Below are 23,223 nucleotides of genomic sequence, written 5' to 3'. Positions count from 1 at the left end.
GTTAGACAGGATTGCCAAAGGTTAACACCTCCCACATTTCATACTTATTTAATTATTTCTGGTTTTGTATTCTCTCTATATTATATTTTGAAATTTAAAAATCTAAATCATTTAGATTGTTATGAGATTATAGATATTAGAGGAATGTACATTGCTGTGTCTTAATAATGATTTAATTGCACATGAAAGCTTTAATTATTAATTATTTATCAGTATTTTTTATTGACACAGGTTTCTTGCTGGGGCTTGGTACTTACACAACACACTCTCTGCTCCTGGCAGCCTCCCCCCTTCGCCTTTTATTTGATAGGACAGAGAGCAATTTAGAGGGAAGGGGGGTACAGGGAGAAGGAGAGACACTTGTAGCACTGCTTCAGCACTCATAAAGCTTGCTCATCATAGGTGGAGATCAGGGCCTTGAACCCAGGTCCTTGTGTGTGTTAATTTTTACACTCTGCTGAGTCAGCCACCACCCTGCTCTGTACATGAAGATTTTTTAAAATTTTTTCATTATCTTCATTTTGTTTTGATAGAAACAGCCAGAAATTGAGAGGGAAGGGGGTGATAGAGAGGGAGAGAAACAGAGAGACACCTGCAACACTACTTCACCACTTGCAAAGCTTTCCCCCTGCAGGTGGGGACCATAGACTTGAACGCAGATCCTTGAGCACTGTAATGCCTGTGCTCAACCAGGTGTGCCACCACCTAGCCCCCATGAAGATGTTTAAAGCTTCAGAAATAATAGAAAATCATGTTAATTTCAGCTTTCTAAAAATAATGAGGTTACTTGATGTGCATGATGTGAAATGCATGAAAAACACTTTGTGCTATGTTAACTATTTTGCATGATCTGTTGGTTCATTAGTAAAGCACTACATCTAGTTTTGGAGTTGATTTCTGGGTATTCTATACACTTCCTTAACAACTGAACCTGTCATTACTGATTGTAGGTTAAGAAACTATATACATTGAAATGATAGTTTTAAATTACCTTAGAGGCAGTCTAATTTTAAAATTGTGTTAAAAAGGTAGAGTCATTTTGACAATGTCCACTGATTAAGTACACTAAGAGCAAATATTTTAGAGAGCAAGCTCCATAGAACAGAGAAATGATAGAGTTAGAACATTTGTCTTGGTCCCATGCCAAGCATAAAAGTGGTAAAAACTGATTAATATTGACGTCAAGGTTAGTTTCTGTCACTGACAGTAGAACCAATATATTGTAGGTTCAATGACCAGGCACAAAATACATTCATTTCATAACTCTTAGATTCTTCCTATTAAGTATGCTATTTTGTTCTTACTTGTTTTTATGTTTATTTTGGATGTGTATTATTTTTAAAGATCAGATGGATCTTTATAAATATTTTTGCTGTCTCAGGAGCATCACTATGCTGGGCTGACTTTTTTAGATAGAAAGAGAAAGACAGAGAAAGTGGGTGGTGGGGGACTGGAAGTGGTAGGGGGAGAACTAAAGACACCAATGCAGGGGGCTGGGCATTGGCGCAGTGGGTTAAGTTTACATAGTATGAAGTGCAAGCACCTTCACAAGGATCCCGGTTCAATCCCCCAGCTCCCCACTTGCAGGGGGTTTGCCTCACAAGTGGTGGCACAGGTTCGCAGGTGTTCATCTTTCTCTCTCCCTCTCTATTTTCTCCTCCTCTCCCAATTTCTCTCTGTCCTACCCAATTAAAAAAAAATTGAAAAGGTGGCTGCGAGGAGCTGTGGATTCATAGTGCAGGCACCAAGCCCCAGCAATAACCCTGGAGGCCAAAAAAGACACCAGTGCACTGAAGATTCCTCTAATGTGGTGGTGGTGGCAGGGCTTGAACTTGGGTGACTGACATGGTAAAGCCAGCACACTGTCCAGGAGACCTATTTTGCCAGCCTTATAAAATTGTGATTGTCTGCCTTCTTTGTCTCAAGCAAGCAAACAAAAAACAATGCATTATTAAAGATACTGATTCACTGGAACTACTAGAATGTAAATGGAACTCATCTTCCAAGGCTGCTACTTAATGATTGATAATTTCAGAGCCATGAAAGTTAGATAGATTTTAATCTAATTAAAAGGAAACTTAATTTCCAACCAATAGAATATATCAGAAAAAAAAAGAAGAATCAATAGATACATCTAAACTTAGAATAAACCTTGAAAGAAAGTAAGTTTAAATTGTGCAAAACTGCTTCAGTATCTTGAATACAGTTTTGCACATGGGATTACATTCATATGTTTACACACTTACTGTTGAACTCTTCTTTTTTTTAATATTTATTTTATTTATTCCCTTTTGTTGCCCTTGTTGTTTTATTGTTGTAGTTATTATTGTTGTTGTCGTTGTTGGATAGGATAGAGAGAAATGGAGAGAGGAGGGGAAGACAGAGAGGAGGAGAGAAAGATAGACACCTGCAGACCTGCTTCACCGCCTGTGAAGCGACTCCCCTGCAGGTGGGGAGCCGGGGTTCGAACCGGGATCCTTATGCCGGTCCTTGTGCTTTGCGCCACCTGCGCTTAACCCGCTGCGCTACAGCCCAACTCCCTACTGTTGACTCTTCTATACCCTGTGTTTCTGGAGAATGTAATTTTGGTTTTAAAAAGGCTCTGCATTTCTAGTCTAAAGTAGTTTCTAACACATAAACTAGTTTTCCTACAGATGAGTAAATGGACTACCTGAATCAGATTCACTTGGATGTTATGTTAACCTACAGATTATGTAAGAATGTCCTGAAGTCCGATCTAGAATGATAATTAAAAATAATGTCACTGGTAAAGGAGGGTAGACCTCCTGGCCCAGGAAGATAGCATAAGGATTATGCAAAAAAGCATTCATGCTTTAGGCACCAAATTTCCCAGGTTCAATTCCTAGCACCAACATAAGCAAAAGCTGAGCAGTTCTCTGTTAAAAAACAAAATGAAACAACAACAACAAAAAAAACAAGATCTCCAAACTTTGCCCTATGTATGCTTGCAAAATTGCTTGTCACTTCCTGGGTGAATTTTTAATGGTCATCTAATTAAGTGCCTGCCACTCTGGATACAAAAACAAGTGTGGACTGGGCAAATACATACTGGTTATGCAAAAAACTCATGCCTGAGGCTCAGAGGGCCCAGGTTTAAATTCCTGCATTACTGTAAATCACAGTTGAGCAATGTTTAGGTTAAAAAAAAAAGTTACCTGTTAAAAGTTGACACTACTGTCAAACAACAGATGAGTGGCTGAGTAAGTTGTGGTATATATACACTATGGAATACTACTCAGCTATTAAAAGTGATGAATTCACCTTCTTCACGTTATCTTGGCTGGAGCTTGAAGGGATCATGTTAAGTGAGATAAGGCAGAAAGGATGGATATGGGATGATCTTACTCATAGACAAAAGTTGAAAATAAGAACAGAAGGGAAAACACAAAGCAGAACTTGGACTGGAGTGGTGTATTGCACCCAAGTAAAACTAGAAGAAGAAGACCCAAGTAAAAGACTCTGGGCTAGGGGGTGGAGGGCTCAGGTCCTGGAACATGATGAAAGAGAAGGACCTAGTTGGGATTAGATTGTTATGTGGAGGGGGCCGGGCAGTAGCTCAGTGGGTAGTGTACTTGGTGCTTTAAATAGCAAGGACTGGAGTAAGATTGTTATGTGCAAAGCTGAGCAGTGTTACACATTTCTGTATTTTACTGTGAACTGTAAACCATTAATCCTCCCAATAAAAAAAAAGTGCCAAAAAAGTCAGACACTGAGTTGTAAAGATTTGGTTTAAATCATCCTTACCTAATTACTAATCTTGAATTTCATTGTTTTTTTACCTTTCTAAACATGATTGAGACTGTAAACTAGAAAGAAGTTTGTTGTAAAATAAAAAAAAAAAAAAACAAGCAATGGTATCTTGTTTCATAGGATTAATGTAAATATTAAATACAACATAGCATATAAAGTGCTTTGCGAAGTGCTTGAGATATTGTATGCTCTTAGTAAATAAATACTTAGTATCTTTAGAGCCTTACATTGCTCCTAGGCCAACATTTTCTTTCCTTTTATTTCAGACATATATAGAGAGGCACCAAGGGGGGGCCAGGCGGTGGCGCACTGGGTTAAGAGCACATAGTATAGTGGTTCGGGAGGTGGCACAGTGGATAAAGCGTTGGTCTCTCAGGCATGAGGTCCTGAGTTCAATTCCCAGCATCACATGTACCAGAGTGATGTCTGGTTCTTTCTCTCTCCTAGGTAAAATAATAATAATAAAAAGAGCACATAGTATAAAGCACAAGGACCTTAACAAGTACCCTGTCTTGAGCCCCTGGCTTCCCACCTGCAACGGGGGTTGCTTAACAAGCGGTGAAGCAGGTCTGCAGGTCTCTCTCTCTCTCTCTCTCCTACCCCTTTGCCTCTCAGTTTTTCTTTGTCCTATCCAATAAAATAGAAAAAAAAAATGTCTCCAGGAGCAGTAGTCCACCAAGCCCCAGTAATAACCCTGGAGGAAAAAAAGATAGATAGATAGAGAGAGAGAGAGAGAGAAGAGAAGAGATGAGAAAAGAAAACAAAAGAAAAGAAAAAAGCAGCCCCACAGCACTGTTCCATCTCTTGTAGAGTTTCCCCTTGTGTTGTCTTGGTGTTGTCATGTGGTGCTGGGGTTCACACAGGGGATCTTGTGCTTGATAAAGTGCACACTTTACTAGGTATGCTGTCTCTCAGCCCCCCCCCCTTTAATTAATGAGCTCACCTTTTAGACAATGCTAAATTTCTTGGGAAATGAGGAAAATTTGGAAATAAGGAAAATAAGGCAGACATCATGACTCCAGATTTTACTTTATAGCAAAACACCCCCAAAGTGGCAGTGGAGCTTTTATTAACTCACAGTTCAGTGGTTTGATTGGAGCTCAGTTGGGATAGCTCCATTCTGTTCTAGATTGTGTCATCTGGGACACTTTCTGTGTAAGCAGCCGTCTGGAAGTGACTTCACATGAATATTGACAAGGGCAGCGGTGCCATGCTTACTCATCACCTAGTGACTTTAGTCAAGCAGTGAGCACATAGTCATAGTTGTGTATTGGCCCCTGGGTTCCCAAGAGCAGAGAGAGAGAACAAGATCCATGGACAAGCACATTTTGGTCTTTTGCTTGTGTCATGTTTGTTCATGTTAAATTAGCCAAGCAAGGCAGGTGGACAAAGAGAGTCTACTACTTCATGGGTGAAGGGATATGTGTACAGGATGGAAAGAATTTGTGCCCCTAGGGGGCCAGGTAGTGGCACACCTGGTTAAGCACACACATTACAGTGCCAAGAACTTGGGTTCAAGCCTCTGGTCCCCACCTGCAAGGAGAAAGCTTCACGAATGGTGAAGCAGGGGTATAGGTATCTCTCTGTCTTTTTCCCTCTCTTTCTCCCCCTCCTCTCTTAATTTCTTTCTGTCTATCCAATAATAAATAAATAAATAAATAAATATTGGAAAGAAAAAAAAAGTGGTCCAGGAGGTGGCACAACGCATAAAGCATTGGCCTCTCAAGCATGAGGTCTTGAGTTCCATCCCCGGCAGCACATGTAACAGAGTGATGTCTGGTTCTTTCTCTCTCTCCTATCTTTCTCATCAATCAATAAATAAAATCTTAAAAAAAGAAGAAAGAAAAAAGAATCTGTGCCCCATCTTTGTTATCTGTACAGAATGCGTTTTATTGATGACTTACTCTGCCAGGCTTTATAGTGATTTATATGCTATTCATTGAATCCTGACAGCAGTTTTCTGACATACGGCATTCTCATTTCGAGGATGAGAGAACTCACCGTCAGACAAATTAAGAAACATATACACACTGAGCCTAAACTTCACTTCAAGTTATGGAATGACCTTTTAAGTATTTTCTTTTCCTGCTTAAATGATTAGAGGACATTCCCATGAAACGTAAGTGTATATTGGTTAGTGAACCCTTGGTTAAAATAGTGTTCCAAAGACTAGTTTTTGTTTGTTTGCTTGTTTCCCCATTTATCCTTTGAGAGGTTGGATCATACTATCTGTTGACTTAGAAAATAATTAAAATTAGGGAGTCGGGCACTTGCGCAGTGGGTTAAGCACAGGTGGTGCAAAGCACAAGGACTGGTGTAAGGATCCCCATTTGAGCCCCCGGCTCCCCACCTGCAGAGGAGTCGCTTCTACTGGAGGGGAAGCAGGTCTGCAGGTGTCTGTCTTTCCCCCTCTCTCTGTCTTCCCCATCTCTCTCCATTTCTCTCTGTCCTATCCAACAACAACAACAACAAAAACTATGACAACAATAAAACAACAAGGGCAACAAAAGGGAATAAATAAATATTTAAAATAAATATTTTTTAAAAAGAAAATAATTAAAATTTTACTTAACTGTCCTTAGGACTTTCCAGGAGCTTATGGGAAGTGTTTTAGTGATTTGTTTGCTTGTTTTGGCAGGTCATCACCTACATAACTTGCATCTGACTGCATTTTGGACATGACTGAGGCTCTTCAATGGGCCAGATATCACTGGCAGCGGCTAACCGGTGGCACAAACAGGGATAGGGATGACAATGAGAGGCCATACAGCTATTCCTCGCTATTTGCCTGCGGGTGCAAATCTTCTCAAACCCCCAAACCAACAGGAAAGCACCGGGTTGTTGTTCCTCATCTCAGGCCCTTCAAGGAGGAATATGAAAAGTTCACTGGAACCTACGTGAATAATCGAATCCGAACAACAAAATACACGCTTCTAAATTTTGTGCCAAGAAATTTATTTGAACAGTTTCACAGGTACCATTTTGCTTTTTGTCTTGAAATGTCACATCTATTTGATAAATATGCAATTTTTATTTTTTATAACATTGTATGTTACCTGAGGCTAAAACTTGTATTATTATGTAACTTTGACACTTGTGGGGTAGGGACTCCCTTGCAAGTCCACATAGGGCATTTATTTATTTATTTATTTATTTATTCATTTATTCATTTATTTTATTTTATTTACCAGAGAACTGTTTAGTTCTGATTTATGCTGGTGCTGAGGATTGAACCTGGGACTTTGGAGCCTCATGAATAAGAGTCTCTTTGCATAACCATTATGCCTTCTCCCCCTGCCCACATAGTGCTTTACTTTACAGTAAGGAAAATGCTTTCCCTTTGTATCCCTCATATTGTAAACTGGGAAACTAAAATTTATATGTGGGTGAGTCAGTGTCATGCCAGTTATAAGCAGACTAAGGAATATTGTCTTGCTCTCAGTTTTGTATTCTTTTAGAATACTATTTTTATTTTAAATATTTATTTGTTTTTTGAATAGGGATAGAGAGAAAACAAGAAGGAAGGGGAAGATAAAGAGGAAAAGAGAAAGATAGACACTTGCAGCACTGCTTCACTGCTTGTGAAGCTTTATTCTTACAGGAGGGGATGGGGACTTAGCACCCTGGTCCTTGAGCATTGTAATATCTGTGTTTTACTAGATATAATACTGTCCTTGTGACCTTGTTGGTTCTGTGTTTTTTTCTATCCAAATCATGCTCCATTTAAATTTTACCTTTTTCCCTTCCCTAGTGGAATGGGGAATAAAACTCTGAAAAAAGATACATTTCACTAATGTTACTAGTGAAACAATAGCATAGTCTCATCAGACTTTATTTATTAACACTCTTTCCAGGGAGTTAAAACTCTGAAGGAAAGCAAGTTTCAGTGGTGCATTTTAGCCAAGGAAATAATACCAAACTATGAACTAAATACATGAGAAGATAGTGGATGTGATGGGCTTTGCAAACGTGATATTGAGTAGAACAGAAACTTCAGAAAGGGAAATGAAACTACTAGCTGCTGTATTAGAAGAGGCAGAGGCACTTTTTCTTAATTATGGTGACTAGATGAGATTTTCAAGGTAGTATTATCAGCAAAGCACATTTTAGATGGAAGATGAATTATGATTAAAATTTGAAAAACAGGTCGCAAAGATTTACTTGAAGTCTAGGAGGTTGTCTTGACTAATTAAAGATAAGCCAAAGGCAGAACATTCAGGTATATGTTATACATATCATGGTGAACTGTCATGGAGACCTGAGTGTAGAGCCAGTGAATAAAAAGGTAATCTATTACAGTTACTGTGGATTAAACATGGGGACTATGAGAAAAAGATAATATGAACCTACTGAGCTGAGAAAATGAGCATTAATAGAAAAAGCAAAGATAAAAAGAATCTTGAGTTGATTATTTTGGAAGAATAGTTTGCTTCTGTAAATCTTGAGTTTGAGATGCAAATATCAAGTTTCTGAACATTATTGTATATATATTCATTCTCACTATTCACCCTATACACATTCTTTTTTAAAATACCATTTATTTATTTATTTTTAAAGGGTTTACTTATTTATTAATGAGAAAGACAGAAGGAGAGAGAGAAAACCAGACATCACTCTAGTATGTGCAGCTGGGGATTGAACTCAGGACCTCAGGCTTAAGAGTCCAATGCTTTATGCACTGTGCCACCTCCTGACCACACCCTATACACATTCTATCTGCATTGAATGGTCACTGTATATATTTAGCATATAGGTCTGAATTTGTAGACTTCACGATTTTAAATACTGTGGGTGCTAGTATTTTTTATGAGTTTGCAGCTTAGTGCACTTAATGGAACTACACTGAACAGGATACAGGATCAGCACTATAAAGTTCGATACAGTTCACATGGAAGTAACTGAAGCCACAGAAGTAGTAGAAAACAGTTAAGAAAGTGGAGGGTAGGTAGCATAATGGTTATGCAAACGGACACTCAAGCCTGAGACTCTAACGTCCAATGTTCAGTCGCACCGCCATAAGCCAGAACTGAACAGTGTTCTGGTAAAAGAAAGAAAGAAAGAAAGAAAGAAAGAAAGAAAGAAAGAAAGAAAGAAAGAAAGAAAGAAAGAAAGAAAGAAAGAAAGAAAGAAAGAAGAAACAGTTAAGAATGGAATTTGAAATCAGAGTAGAGGACTTGGGGATGAAGGGGAAATACAGTGATTTAATTTGAGAGGTTTGTTGGATAACTGGGAAAAAAAGTGATAAAAGTTCAAGAGACCTTGCAGGATTAAGATTTCCTTTGTATTAAGCAAAGGAATCACTTGAATTGATTGTAGGGGCCAGTGGAAGAGAATTTGATTATATAAAATAGAAGAATGGAGGATGTCTGAGAAAAGTAGTTTCAAATAAGAAAAAGAAAAGTCAGTCTCAAGGGGAGAAAAGTTAAGAAAACTCTGAGGTTTTTCTGTTTGTAAGTCTTACTTGAATCTATCATTTAAACATAAAATTAAATAAAATTGAGACTTTAGAAATGTATTTTAAAGCACACTAATTGAATTTGCTCTGGAAATTTGGGCTTTAAAAAAAGAAGTATAACTTCCTATTATGCTTTATAGCAGATATTAGTATCACTGAAGACAGTTGCTTTCAGATACTTATAAATAAATATTTAATAGAGGCTTATTAAAGTATAACAAGAGCCAGCTGTCTGTGGGAGTAATAAATTGTTCATTTAAATTTATTAGATTTTGCTAGTTCTCTATTCCATAGCACCCAAAATTAACTAATAGGAACTATAGGACAGCGCCTTAAGGTGCTTTGCCTTTTCCTTCCTTACTTTTCCTCCCTCCCTTCTTTCCATCCTTCCTTCCATCCTTCCTTCTTTCCTTCCTTCCTTCCTTCCTTCCTTCCTTCCTTCCTTCCTTTACTTTCCTCCTACTTTCGTTTCTTCTCTCCTACCTCCCTACCTTCCATCCTTCCTTCCTTCCTTCTTTACTTTCCTCCTACTTTCCTTTCTTCCCTCCTACCTCCTTCCTGCCTACCTCCTTTCTCTCCTTCCTTCCTTCTTTCTTTCTTTCCTTCCTTCCTCCTCCTCCTCCTTCTTACTTCCCTTCTTCCTCTTCACTTCCCTTCTCCCCCCCTTCTTCTTTTAACATCTCTTTGTATGTGTTTCATTTTCAGGGTCGCCAATTTATATTTCCTGTTTCTAGTTGTCCTGAACTGGGTGCCTTTGGTAGAAGCCTTCCAGAAGGAAATTACAATGCTGCCTTTGGTAGTGGTCCTCACTATCATTGCAATTAAAGATGGCTTGGAAGATTACCGAAAATACAAAATTGACAAACAGATCAACAACTTAGTAACCAAAGTTTATAGTAGGTAAGAGTGATAGGAATTCTGCTTGGGCAGAAAATACACATGTCTAATTTAGAAAGTTGCTTTCTACCTTTTAGGTATACAAGGACCTTCTTTGTACTTTGGTGTTTTAACTGATATTTACTTATACCCACCAGTGAATGAATGAATGAATGACTTACTGACTGACTGAATGAATGAATCTACTACACAGCACCAGGGAATGATCTGAGAGCTTTGCACATGTGCAACGCCATTAAGCAGTTTCCCTAATCCAATATTATTATTAATTACTTCAATAGAGAGTGGAGAGAAAGGGAGAGACACCAGAGCACTGCTCAGCCATCCATGAAACTCCTCTGATGCTATCTGTGTTGCTTCCATGGGGTACCGGGGCTCACGTCCAGGACTTCATGCTTAGCAAGGCATGTGCTTTATCTGTTGAGTTGTTTCAACAGTGAATTCAATTCAGGTGTCAAAGAAAGAAATGGTTTATATATACCACATCAGTTTAGGAGCTTTTCAAATGCTTCTATAACTTATACATATATGAACTTGACTGAAACTTCAAAACATGAGGAAAGCAAAATGATTATTGTTTTGTTTGTTTGCTTTTGTTTTTAAAACAGAGCAATTCTGGTTTTGGTGATAGAAAGGGTTGAACCTGGGAACTCAGAGCCTGAGGCATGAAATTAATTTGCATAAACATTATGCTGTCTTTCCAGTCTAACAAGACTTTAATTCTAAATATTAATATTTGGGATTAAGAAGGAGCTAGGTGGCTAGAGAGGTGACTCAGTGGTAAAGTACAGGAATTGCATGTGTGATAGATATTGATGAAATATAAAGGCTTTGTAACCAATAATAAAGTTGGTCAAGTTATTTTGAACTTTGCTTTGTATTTTATGGAATTTTAGGCTTTTTATTCTTCAGTACTTGGGTTTCTTTGTCCCAAATGAAATATATATATAATATATATTATTATATATAATATATAATAATATATATTCCCTTTTGTTGCCCTTGTTTTTTTTTTTTTTTTTTCCTCCTCCAGGGTTATTGCTGGGCTCGGTGCCTGCACCATGAATCCACCGCTCCTGGAGGCCATTTTCCCCCCCCCTTTTGTTGCCCTTGTTGTAGCTTCGTTGTGGTTATTATTATTGCCCTTGTTGACACAATTCGTTGTTGGATAGGACAGAGAGAAATGGAGAGAGGAGGGGAAGACAGAGAAGGGGAGAGAAAGATAGACACCTGCAGACCTGCTTCACCGCCTGTGAAGCGACTCCCCTGCAGGTGGGGAGCCGGGGGCTCGAACTGGGATTCTTACGCCGGTCCCTGCGCTTTGCGCCACATGCGCTTAACCCACTGCACCACCGCCCGACCCCCTGCCCTTGTTTTTTTTTATTGCTGTTGTAGTTATTGTTGTTGTTACTGATATAAGTTATTGTTAGATTGGACAGAGAGAAATGGAGAGAGGAGGGTGGGGTTATAGCATAATGGTTATGCAAAGAGACTTTCATGCCAGAGGCTCTCAAGTCCCAGGTTCAATCCCCCATACCACCATAGCCAGAGCTGAACAGTGCTCTGGTAAAAAAAAGAAAAAAAAGAAAAAGAAATGGAAAGAGGACTGAAAGACAGAGAGGGGGAGAGAAAGACACCTGCAGACCTGCTTCACCGCCTGTGAAGTGAGTGATTCCCCTGCAGGTAGGGAGCTGGGGGCTTGAACTGGGATCCTTATGCCAGTCCTTGCGCTTTGTACCTCATGCGCTTAACCAGCTGTGCTACCGCCCGACTCCTAGAAATATTTTTTTAAACTAAGGCCACTAAGCTGCGTGAGCCCAGATGATATACCTTGAACTGGTGGTCAAACTAAGTAGACCCATGTAAACAAGAACTCACACAAAACTGACTGAGTACAATTTATTTTGGATTAGCTGTACCATTTAGCTTTAAACTCAAGGAGATGCAAGACAACTAATAAATAAAAGTTGAGAAAAAGTATTGGTAATTGGGGATGATTCAGTACTTCTAATGCCCTAATTGAATCTTGTTGAAAATCAAAACTTTTCTTTATTCAACTTAAAAAATACTTTTATTTCAACATACTTATTTTTAATAAATTACTCATTTTAATGTTTTTTTCAATTTGTTTTACACATTTTTAATTATAGAACTAGCATTTTAGACACTCAGAGGATAAAAATGCCTACAATGCTTCCAATCTAGAGTCATTTGTAGTGTTATAGTATATTTCTTCAAGTTTTGTGTGTTTGTGTTACAATATTGGGTTATATAAAGTATGCACTGCTTTTACTGTAGTTCTTTTAACCTAATGCAACATCATAAATATTTGCCATGCCTTTAAAGTATTTTAATAGCTATTTTGTCATATGAGTCAAGGTAATTTTTATTATTTTATACTACATACCTTTGATTATTCGTCATTGATGCATTAGTATAATTTACACAAGCATTGCGTTGTCTTTATAATTCCATACCTTTCCAAGTTACTCAGTTACTCAAGTTCATCATCTTTTTATATACATTGTGGGCTGAACTGAATGTTTTTGATCCCTAGAAAACTCATATCTGAAGCTTTAAATCCGTAGAGAATAGATAAGGATGTAGGGTCTTAGGCAAACAGATTTGTTTAAGGTCTTGAACGTAGTATCCCACAATGGGGCTAGCATCCTTAGATGAGGCCAAAGCTTATTCTCCTTCCATGTGAAAGGGCATACAAAGGTAGTTTATTTAACTATTTATATTAAATAAAGTAGCCTATTTGTGCTTCAGTGAATTCTCTTATAAAAACGTATTGAAGATAGATGTTTACCCAGTTTATTTCAGCATTACAATTAAAAGTAGAATTAATCACATATGAGGAGTATAAGTTCTTAATTGTGCCACTTTTATAAATTTGAATTGCAAAGCTTATAATGTTAAGTTTCTGAAACTCAGGAGAAGTGCATCTACATCTATTTATTTATTTCATCCCAGAGATTCACTGCTATAGGGCAGCTTTTTTACATAGAAAGAGAGCGAGAGAGAGGGTGACAGACACTACAACAATGAAACTTGTTAATGCCATAGGCATTAAGGCTTGAATTTGGGTCCCACATGAGCTATCTTGCTGACCCTATGTATACTCATAAAACAGTCGTCAGGTCAGCAGAATAGCTCACGTGGACAGTGTGCCTGCTTTGCCATGCATACAACCTAGGTTGAAGCCCAGGCCCCTTACTTAGGAAGCTTCACTACCATGGCATGTCTCTATTCTCTCATTTTAATTCTGTCTCTATTGATCTGAAAAAGTCAACCGAGGATTGTTAAACCCAATAATGACAACAAAAAAACTTCATTAGAACAGATACGTGAATTTTTAAATCTAATGTATTATTAACTGTTTTACAAACAATTTCATGTTGTCACCTTTTTTATTTTTATTTTTGCATTATCTTTATTTATTTATTGGATGGAGACAGCCAGAAATCGAGAGGGAAGGGAGTGATAGAGAGGGAGAGAGACAGAGAGACACCTGCAGCACTGCTTCACCACTTGCAAAGCTTTCCCCCTGCAGGTGGGAATTAGGGGCTTGAACCTGGGTCCCTGAGCACTGTAACATGTGCACTCAACCAGGTGTGCCACCACCCAGCCCTGGTGTCACCTTTTTTTAATTTCAGAGGTGGGGAGATTTGAGGAGTTTTCTAGAATTAATGAATATATTAACCAGGACTGAGGAAAGTAACCATGTAAAAGGACAGAAATGAAATACAAAAAGTTAAAAAGTTTGAGGTTTACTGTGGAAGGACATCTCCTTGCTACTACTTAGACTGCAGTAGTCGGTGGGGGTGGGGACACAGTTACGTAACCCAATATTAATTGCAAATAAAAAATTATTTTAACTTTAGAGGAAAAGATCAGGAAAATCTTCACTGAAAAGTGATAAGCTGGAACCTGTAGCATTCCTAATTTTGTTTGTTATTAGAATTCTAATTTTTCTTTTTATGTTTTCAATATTTATTTATTAATTTATCCATTTTTTGCCTCCAGTTGCTGAGGCTCCGTGCTGGCACTATGAATCCACTGCTCCTGGTGCCCCCCTTTTTTTATGGATAAGACAGAGAGAAATTGAGAGAAGATGGGGAGACAGACAGGGAGGGAGAAAGACACCTGCTTCACCACGTGTGAAACTTAACCCCGCAGGTGAGGAGCCAGGGGGGCTCGAACCTGAATCCTTGCACGGGTCTTTGCACTTAGTACTAAGGGCACTTAACCAGGCCCACTGCCTAGCCCCTGAATATCTACTTATCTATTTTTGCTACCAGTGTTAATTCTAGGGCTCTGTGCTTGCATGATGCCACTGTTTCCAGTGGCTATTTTTTTCCTTTTCTTTCTTCTTGACAGAGGATGAGAAACAGAGAGAGAGAGAGAGATGGAGAATATGACAGAGAAGTGAGGAGAGACACATGCAGCACTTGTGAAAGCTTTCCCTCGTGCATATCCACATTTTCATCCTGACTGTATTTTGACTGACCTCCCTCCCCTTGCAATGCCTACAAATAACTCATTGTTTATTTTCTTTATATCTACATGCCATTCAATATTCTACTTCTAGTCATTCCGTGATTCACTGGGGATCTGACCTTCCCTATCAGCAATTTTTTTATCATCTTTTATTTATTTATTATTTTTAAATGTATTTTTATATTACAGAATTGCATGTCAACAGGGTTTGAGTCCACACCATTTCCACCAGCAGTGTTCTGAATCTTCAGACTCCTCACTGCAATTTACCAGTTCCCCTAAGGTTGTAGACATGGGCCAACCATCTTCTCTATAACTATCTGTCCACATTTATACATAGTTGCTCCTTTTTGTCTGATTCACTTCTCTCTTCCCCTCCAAGCCACTCATGACAACATAACTACCTCCATATGTCCTTTTCCGTCTCTCTCTCTGGGTGCTGATGGAGCTGGAGTGCAGAGTGCTCTTATCTTCATCCTATCACTTCTCTCCCACCAGAAGTATATCAGCAATGTAATGCTTGATGGCAGACAGTTTTTTTGAAAAGTATCTTTAGTTTTATTCAGTAGAGACAGCCAATAATCAAGAGAGAAGTATTTGATAGGAAGAGACACAGAGAGACACCTGCAACACTGCTTCATCACTCATGAAGTTTTCCCCCAGTGGGTGGGTCCAGGACCTAGAACTGGGTCCCTTGCACACTAGCACTATAGTATGTGCACTCAACCAGGTAACCACCACCTGGCTGTGATGGCAGACATCTTCAAAACCAAATACCATAGGCATAACTCCTTTGCTCCCCCTTAAAAAAAAAAGATAAAGCAACTTTATGTATTTTTATGCAAAGAAAGTATTAGCATAAAAAGAAAACTACAGGAACATTAAACAAATTAGGAAGCCACACCTACATAAATAAGATAAGGAATGTGGTTATGATAAAGGTCATATTTTAAGTTAACAGAAAATTAATTATTGGATTTAAATGATTCTGAGATAACTGGCCAGCAATTTGAAAAAAATAATTTGGCTGGTACACGGTACAACTGTATGAATTGAAATTTTTCCCTTTCCTCTCTCTGTCTCTCTTTTTTGCATCCAAGTTATCACTGGGGCTCAGTGCCTGCTCTACAAATCCACTGCTCCTGGAGGCTATTTTTTCCATTTTGTCGTTATTGTTATTGTTGTTGTCATTATTGCTGTTGTTATTGTTGGGTAGGACAGAGAAAAGTCGAGAGAGGAGAGGAAGACAGAGAGGGAGAGAAATATAGACACCTGCAGACCTGCTTCACCGCCTGTGCCTGCAGGTGGGGAGCTGGGGGCTCAAACCAGAATCCTTACACCAGTCCTTGCACTTTGGGCCATGTGTGTTTAGCTCAGTGAGCTACCACCCAGTACCCCCATTCTCTTTTTAAAACATTTTTTCTCCTTGATTTCTTGGACTTCACTTCTCATCGGGTTGTAATACAGATTTCCTGCTTTTCTTCTCAGAGAAATTCCTTGTGGAACATAATTTGTGCTGTTGGAATGAAAAAGCATGAGAAGTTTGACAAGAAGTCCAATGTATTTAAGACAAGTCGCCGTCCAATTACATGCCTTCCCTTTATAACTGACTATAAGGAAAGGGGGAAACTACACTATTGAAAAGGGATACTTGCCAGTTCCTTTTTAGGAATCAGTTGCAGCAGTCTGAGGAATGTTTTAAGCAATGTTTCTATCAAATCAGGTTTAACAATGGGACATTATGAGTTTTTAAATGTTCCGTCAGGGTATTTATTTCATTTCTGTGTGTTTTCTTTTCTTTTTAAAAATATTTATTTAATTAATTAATTTATTTATTTCAATGAAAGGGATACAGAAGAGAAAGTGGTTTTAATGGTCCGAGAGGTGGTGCAGGGATAAAGCTTTGGACTCTTAAGCATGAGGTCCTGAGTTTGATCCCCAGCAGTATATGTGCCAGAGTGATGTCTGGTTCTTTCTCTCTCCTCCTGTCTTTCTCATAAATAAATAATTTAAAAATGAATTTCAAACTGATTTCAACATACCAAAGTTTGTCCTAGATCGGGACCTGAGAGATTGGGCGATGGTTAGTGTCAGACTTAGAAGCATGAAATCCCAAATTCTATCCCTGGCTTTGCATATGCCAGAGTGGTGCTTTGATTCTTTTTTTCCTTCTATCTCTTTTTTTCAAATGCATCTTTATTTATTTATATTTAATTATCTTATTAATTATTTTACCAAAGTTCAGCTTTGGTTTATGATGATGCAGGAGACTGAGCATGCAACTTTGGAGTTTCAAGTATAGAAGTTTTTGCATAACTATCAGGCAAAGTTTCACAGTAAAAACAGCTGAAATATATATATTAGTACCTTAGTGACTACAGTTTTCAGGTAAAGCAAGATGTGAAATTTAGATCTCACCAGTTATTTTTTCCCCTCCCAATATTAGGAAAGAGAAAAAATATGTTGACCAATGTTGGAAAAATGTTACAGTTGGGGACTTTATTCGCCTTTCCTGTAATGAGGTCATTCCGGCAGATATGGTCTTACTTTTCTCCACTGATCCAGATGGAATCTGTCACATTGAGACTTCTGGTCTTGATGGAGAGAGCAATTTAAAACAGAGACAGGTGGTTCGAGGATATGCAGAGCAGGTAAGTAATGTATTGTTAATTGGTGACTTAACATTTTATTTTTTATAGGTATATTAAGAAACTTTTAGAATCCATTTGCATATCATTGTAAAATAGAATTCCAGAAGGTTTAATCTGGCTCCAGGTCCAAGTGGAAATTTGCTGTATATTTTTAAGTAAGATATTAGAGTCAGTTCAAACATTTTAATGTGAGCATTCTGGAATCAAATGCATATGAGCTCAGTGCATTCTCATATACATATATGTACATCTAGTCTCAAAAGCTATCTGCAAGATTAAAGAACAGCAGCAATGGTATTTTGTGCTTTCCACTACCTTCTAAATAAAAAACTACACTTCTTGGGAAGAAGCACCTATAGTAGAAAATCCAACACAGGCAGGGCTGGAGAGTAATCTAATGGTTGGTTATTAAAAAAAAAAACTTTCATGCCTGAGGCTCCAGAGCCTCAGGTTCAATCTCTGGCACCACCCTAAACCAGAGCTTAAGTGTGCTCTGGTGAAGAAAAGAAAAGAAAAGAAAAGAAAATGGAAGAAAACAAAAGAAAAGAAAAGAAAAGAAAAGAAAAGAAAAGAAAAGAAAAGAAAAGAAAAGAACAACAAAATAGCCTTGCAGATCTCCTCTGGCACTATAGTATCCCCCAACCAGATCCCCCGCCCCCAAACAAAGCACTACTCAGCTTTGGTCCATGATACTTGTGGGGATTTGACTTGGATCAGCATAATTCTGATCTTACTTGTTTATTTCAGTAATTTCTTTCACTGGACATTTGGCTATTTTTGTTTTGCTTTACTTGTTTTACTTTTACTTTTGTCATTCCAGAGCATGGCTCAGTTCTGGTTTACAGTGGTGCTGAGGACTGAGCTGGATTTGGTGCTTCAGGCATAACCACTTATGCTACCTTCCCAGGCCTCCTTGGACATTTGTGGCAAAATCCCTTAGACTTATCTTGGGAAATGGTGAAAGGATAAACACATACATTTTAAGAGTTTAACCTCTAGTTATTCTTACTTTGTGATTAAATTTATTTATTTAGGACTCTGAAGTTGACCCTGAGAAATTTTCCAGTAGGATAGAATGTGAAAGTCCAAACAATGACCTTAACAGATTCCGAGGCTTCTTGTAAGTGATACACAATTTGCTTTTGAATGGAATTGTATGTTGCAATTATGTTTAACTCATATAACTTTTAGATACTAATACCCAAGTGAAGCCATTTAAAATCTGTAAGTGTAACCACCTATAGATTAAGTCTTACAATTAGTGTGATAAGTATTCAGCAGTATACACATAATTATTTTTTGAACAAACAAACAAAAAAAAACCCTTGAGGAAAAAATGAGTGTAAGAGTTTCTTTTAGTGGTTTAAAAATATTTTTACGTGAGAAGCCAGGTGGTGGTGCACCTGGTTAAGTGCACAGTTACCATGCACGAGGACCAGGCTTCAAGCCCCTGATTTTCACTTGCAGGGGGAAAGCTTCAAGAATGATGAAGCAGTGCTTTAGGCTTCTCTTTTTCTTTACTTCTGCTCCCCTTCCCCTCTTGATCTATGTGTTCCTATCTGGTTAAATGAAAATAAGTAAAAAATATTTTTAAGGGGGCTGGGTGGTGGTGCACCTGGTTGAGTGTGCATGTTACAGTGTGCAAGGACCCAGGTTCAAGCCCCCGGTCCCCCACCTGCAGGGGGAAAGCTTCACAAGTGGTGAATCTGGGCTGCAGGTATCTCTCTGTCTCCCACTTCCTCTCAAATTCTGGCTGTCTCTATCCAATAAATAAATAAAGGTTGAAAAAAATTACTTATAAAAAATCTTACATGAACTTTATATTAAACCCCAAATAGGTGTCTGGACATAAATGATAGCTTAAGTTACCTGATAAAATGATGTTCTCAGAGTAGAGGGTGGATAGTTCCGGTTGGAAAAAGCCATTGATTTGGAAACAGACTTCATTGTTAAATCAGTAATAAATAAATTTTAAACAAAAGGAAAATATATGGGAAGCCATGCTATTGTTCATTCTGGAGACTTCCTGTGGCATGCACTTTTCTTTTGCAAGGACAGTAAAAATGTTTACCTAATTTCAGACTTAACTTCTGTCACTTACATGCTTTGTGCCTTCTGCTAAGTTATTATCTCCTTTTGGTTGTAAGCTTCCTGATTGTTAAAGAGGAGACATTTACTTCCTAGTGTGATCCTGTGAGAAAGTAGTAAAAAAGAGGAAAAGTTACCCACTCATTTTCTCTAAGATAAGAATTACCATGATATAATAGAATACTACTCAGCTATAGGATAAGAGGTGATGTTAAGATCATACTTCATGACTCAGTGGGACTTATTCCCAAAACAAACAGGATTGGTTTAACATTGGAAAATCAGGGGGTAAGGCATGTACCTGGCTAGTACATGGTCCAAGTTTAAGCCCCAGTGCCACATGGGAGGTGCTATGATACCAAAAGAAGCTATGGTGCTGTGGTGTTTCCCCCCAACCCCCATGAAAAATCATCCTGGAGAAGTCAAGGTTCATGTATACAGTGCATTTCCCAACTCTGCAGACAAAAATGAACAAACAAAATACCTTAAGGATAAATCTGACAAAAGATGTAAAGGACCATCAGTATACTGTAAGGGACTGAGCCCAGCTGAGAGAAATGAGAGACCTAATTAAATATATTAAATATATATGGTTTATAGGTTGGAAGATTCAATATTGTTATGTCAGTTTTTTTTAACCAAGTTCATATGTAGATTCAAAGTTATCTCAGTCTAAATCCCAGCATTATTTTTTTTTAGAAATTAGCAGTTTTATTTAAAAATAATTCACAGAGATTAAAAAAAAATCACTAAGAAAAATATGGAGGACAAGCACTGTCTGATTTCAAAACTGATTATGCACATACAAGAAGAGAGTTAGGGGTTAGGGAGACAGCACAATGGTTATGCAAAGTGAATTTTGTGCTTGAGGCTTTGAGTTTCCAGGTTCAGTCCCAAGAAGCACCATAACCTGGAGCTGAGCAGTGTTGTGGGGAAAAAAAGTAATAATAAAAGGAAGAGAAAAGAAAAGAACAAAACTAGTATTTTGACACAAAAATAGGCTGATTAATGGAAAAGATTATTTCCGAATTTACTCAGGCACTTAAAGTGCAACTGGCTTGATCCCAAAAAATCAAAAGTATTTTTATTTCCTCAAAAATATATTTCCTCAAAAAATAAAAAGTATTTTTAAGTCTATTTAAAAATAGTTTATAAACAATAGGTAATAGAAAACAGTAGTATCAATAGTTAGAAGCTTGTTTCCTTTCCCCAGCCAAAGCAGGCTAACTCTGAAATAGCAGAACAAGCCAACCAGAGAACTAAAACCTTTTCTGTGAACTATATAATTCTACTTCAATATGCAAAACTCAAAAGCACCATTTTTATTTTTCTTCTCCACTTTCCTTATTTGAATGTGAATCTGTGTGCTGTCTTTCTTCCAGAGAACATTCCAACAAAGAACGAATGGGTCTCAGCAAAGAAAATTTATTACTTAGAGGATGCACCATTAGAAACACAGAAGCAGTTGTGGGCATTGTGGTTTATGCAGGTGGGGTAAGCTTCTCATTCTTCAACATCACCTCCTCTCTGCCTCAGGTCGGCATTTTTTCATGTGCTTGTATTGTAGTAGATTGTACAAAAGCTGCAAAAGCAGTTTTGTTTTGACAAACTTAATCTTTTGATTTCTTTTTTTTTCCAAATTGGATCACAAAAAGAAATTGCATTGACAAAATATGTTGTGCAACTGTGTTTTTATTAAATTGTCTCCCAGAGAGATTTTGAGATTTGATATTAGCTACATGCTTTTAATTCACACATCTTCTGACATACAATTCTTGTGTAGGCCATGAAACCAAAGCAATGCTGAACAACAGCGGTCCAAGATACAAACGCAGTAAATTAGAAAGAAGAGCAAATACAGATGTCCTCTGGTGTGTCCTGCTTTTGGTTGTGATGTGTCTAACTGGTGCATTGGGTAGGTAAGATTTAATTCTCTTTTAGGCAAGGGAATCTTTTTAAAAATATTATAGTTCCAGGGGCTGGGTGGTGGTATACCTTTTTGAGCACACATGCTACAATGCTCAAGGACTGGTGTTTGAACCCCTGCTCCCCACCTGCAGGGGGATCTTCACAAGTGGTGAAGCAGTGTTACAGGTCTCTCTTGATTTTCCCTCTCTGTCACCCCCTTCCCTCTTGATTTATGTCAGTCTTTATCCAGTAAATAAATAAATAAAGATAATTAAAAATAGATATTTTATAGTGGCCAGGAAGTAGCGCAGTAGCCAGGATTAAACAACCACACATGGCACAAAGCACCAAGGACCGGCGAAAGGATCTTGGTTACATCCCAGGGCTCCCCACCTGCAGGGGAGTTGCTTCACAGGCAGTGAAGCAGATCTGCAGGTGTCTATCTTTCTCTCCCCTCTCTGTCTTCCCCTCCCCTCTTGATTTCTCTCTGTCCTACTCAACAACAACAGCAGCAATAACAACAAGGGCAACAAAAATGGAAAAAATGGCCACCAGGAGCAGTGGATTTGTAGTGCAGGCACTGAGCCCCAGCAATAACCCTGGAGGCTATATATATATATATATTTTTTTTCAATTTCCAAAGATGCTATGAATGTTTGATTACTATAGGGAGATACCATTCATCAAGATTTTTTTTCTTCCATTCTTTTCTTTCCAATCTTTCAGTCCTTCAAAAACACAATGTTATTTGTATTAAGTTACATAGTGCCATAATCTGAAGAAATTTGGGAAAACATTTGCAAAAACAGATGTAGGAGAATATATAGCCATTTGATGTTCAATGTGTTACCCCCAAACAAGTAATTGTTCCTCAGCCAAAATAAAAACCTTTACTCTTATACTTTTAGGAATAAATTTTTATATTTGCATATACATAACATCCTTTTGATATTTGTATGTTTTTTTTTGAAAGGTCATGGAATCTGGCTGAGTAGATACGAGAATGTACCCTTTTTTAATATCCCAGAGCCTGATGGGCATGTCATATCACCAGTGTTGGCAGGATTCTACATGTTTTGGACCATGATCATTTTGTTACAGGTAAATTCTGTCAGTCTCATCTTATAATTTCAAGATCTTTGCTACTAATTTGCTGTGTTCAGTTTCTCATACTTTCTCCCCTTTAACTTTTTATTTTTTAATTATTTGGTTCTTAGGTCTTGATTCCCATTTCTCTCTATGTTTCTATTGAAATTGTGAAGCTTGGGCAAATATATTTTATTCAAAGTGATGTGGACTTCTATAATGAGAAAACGGATACAACAGTTCAGTGCAGAGCCCTGAACATCACTGAAGATCTTGGACAGATTCAGTACCTCTTTTCTGATAAGACAGGGACCCTCACTGAGAATAAGATGGTTTTTAGAAGATGCAGTGTGGCAGGCTTTGATTACTGTCATGAAGAAAATGGTGAGTGTTAGATTTCTTAAGAAAAAAAAAAAACTATTGTGACTTTTCCCCCCTTTGGTGTTCTTGTAAAGATTTGATAATTCTTGCATAGAGGTGCTATGCTTAAGCACTGGATTTTCAATTCATCAAAATTTAAAATTCAAATGCATTCCAAATTCAGTAACTCAAAGTCAAGTAATCTATTTTCATGGTTTCTTTAAAAGGAAAGTAAATTACTATAGAAATGACTATGATATTTCAATATAGATACATTTGAGAACCTAGTGAAACTGTGGCCTGCATCCATAAAAAAATAAATGGAAAATAATTCTAAAATGATTAAAGTTCATTATCCCATCATTCAGCCTATAGTTGTCCATCAATTTTTGGTTAAGAACACCGAGTTTAAGAATCAGTAAAATGAGGAGTCGGGCGGTAGCATAGTGGGTTAAACGCACGTGGCACGAAGAGCAAGGACCGGAGTAAGGATCCCGGTTCAAG

At 37.9% G+C, this 23,223-nt stretch overlaps 1 protein-coding gene across 8 annotated transcripts in view; it reads left to right on the top strand.

Moving 5' to 3' along the window:
* The window catches only part of ATP10D (ATPase phospholipid transporting 10D (putative)), a 124,790-nt gene that overhangs the window by 42,297 nt on the left and 59,270 nt on the right, over positions 1-23,223 (top strand). For 7 of the 8 annotated variants that reach the window (XM_060188095.1, XM_060188091.1, XM_060188092.1 and 4 more), the window contains 8 exons: positions 6,410-6,745; positions 9,932-10,126; positions 17,073-17,277; positions 18,312-18,397; positions 20,748-20,854; positions 21,149-21,280; positions 22,247-22,374; positions 22,491-22,743. In XM_060188095.1, coding sequence (XP_060044078.1) covers positions 6,450-6,745; positions 9,932-10,126; positions 17,073-17,277; positions 18,312-18,397; positions 20,748-20,854; positions 21,149-21,280; positions 22,247-22,374; positions 22,491-22,743 — 1,402 coding nt within the window. In that variant the 5' untranslated portion in view covers positions 6,410-6,449. The remainder of the gene's footprint in view (positions 1-6,409; positions 6,746-9,931; positions 10,127-17,072; positions 17,278-18,311; positions 18,398-20,747; positions 20,855-21,148; positions 21,281-22,246; positions 22,375-22,490; positions 22,744-23,223) is intronic. The other variant, XM_060188097.1, reaches the window with a different exon arrangement.

This window comes from Erinaceus europaeus, chromosome 3, assembly GCF_950295315.1.
Source record: "Erinaceus europaeus chromosome 3, mEriEur2.1, whole genome shotgun sequence".
In the NCBI taxonomy this organism is placed as follows: Eukaryota; Metazoa; Chordata; class Mammalia; order Eulipotyphla; family Erinaceidae; genus Erinaceus; species Erinaceus europaeus.
Note: the sequence above shows the minus strand (reverse complement) of the source record. Positions and strands in the feature narration are given on the sequence as shown.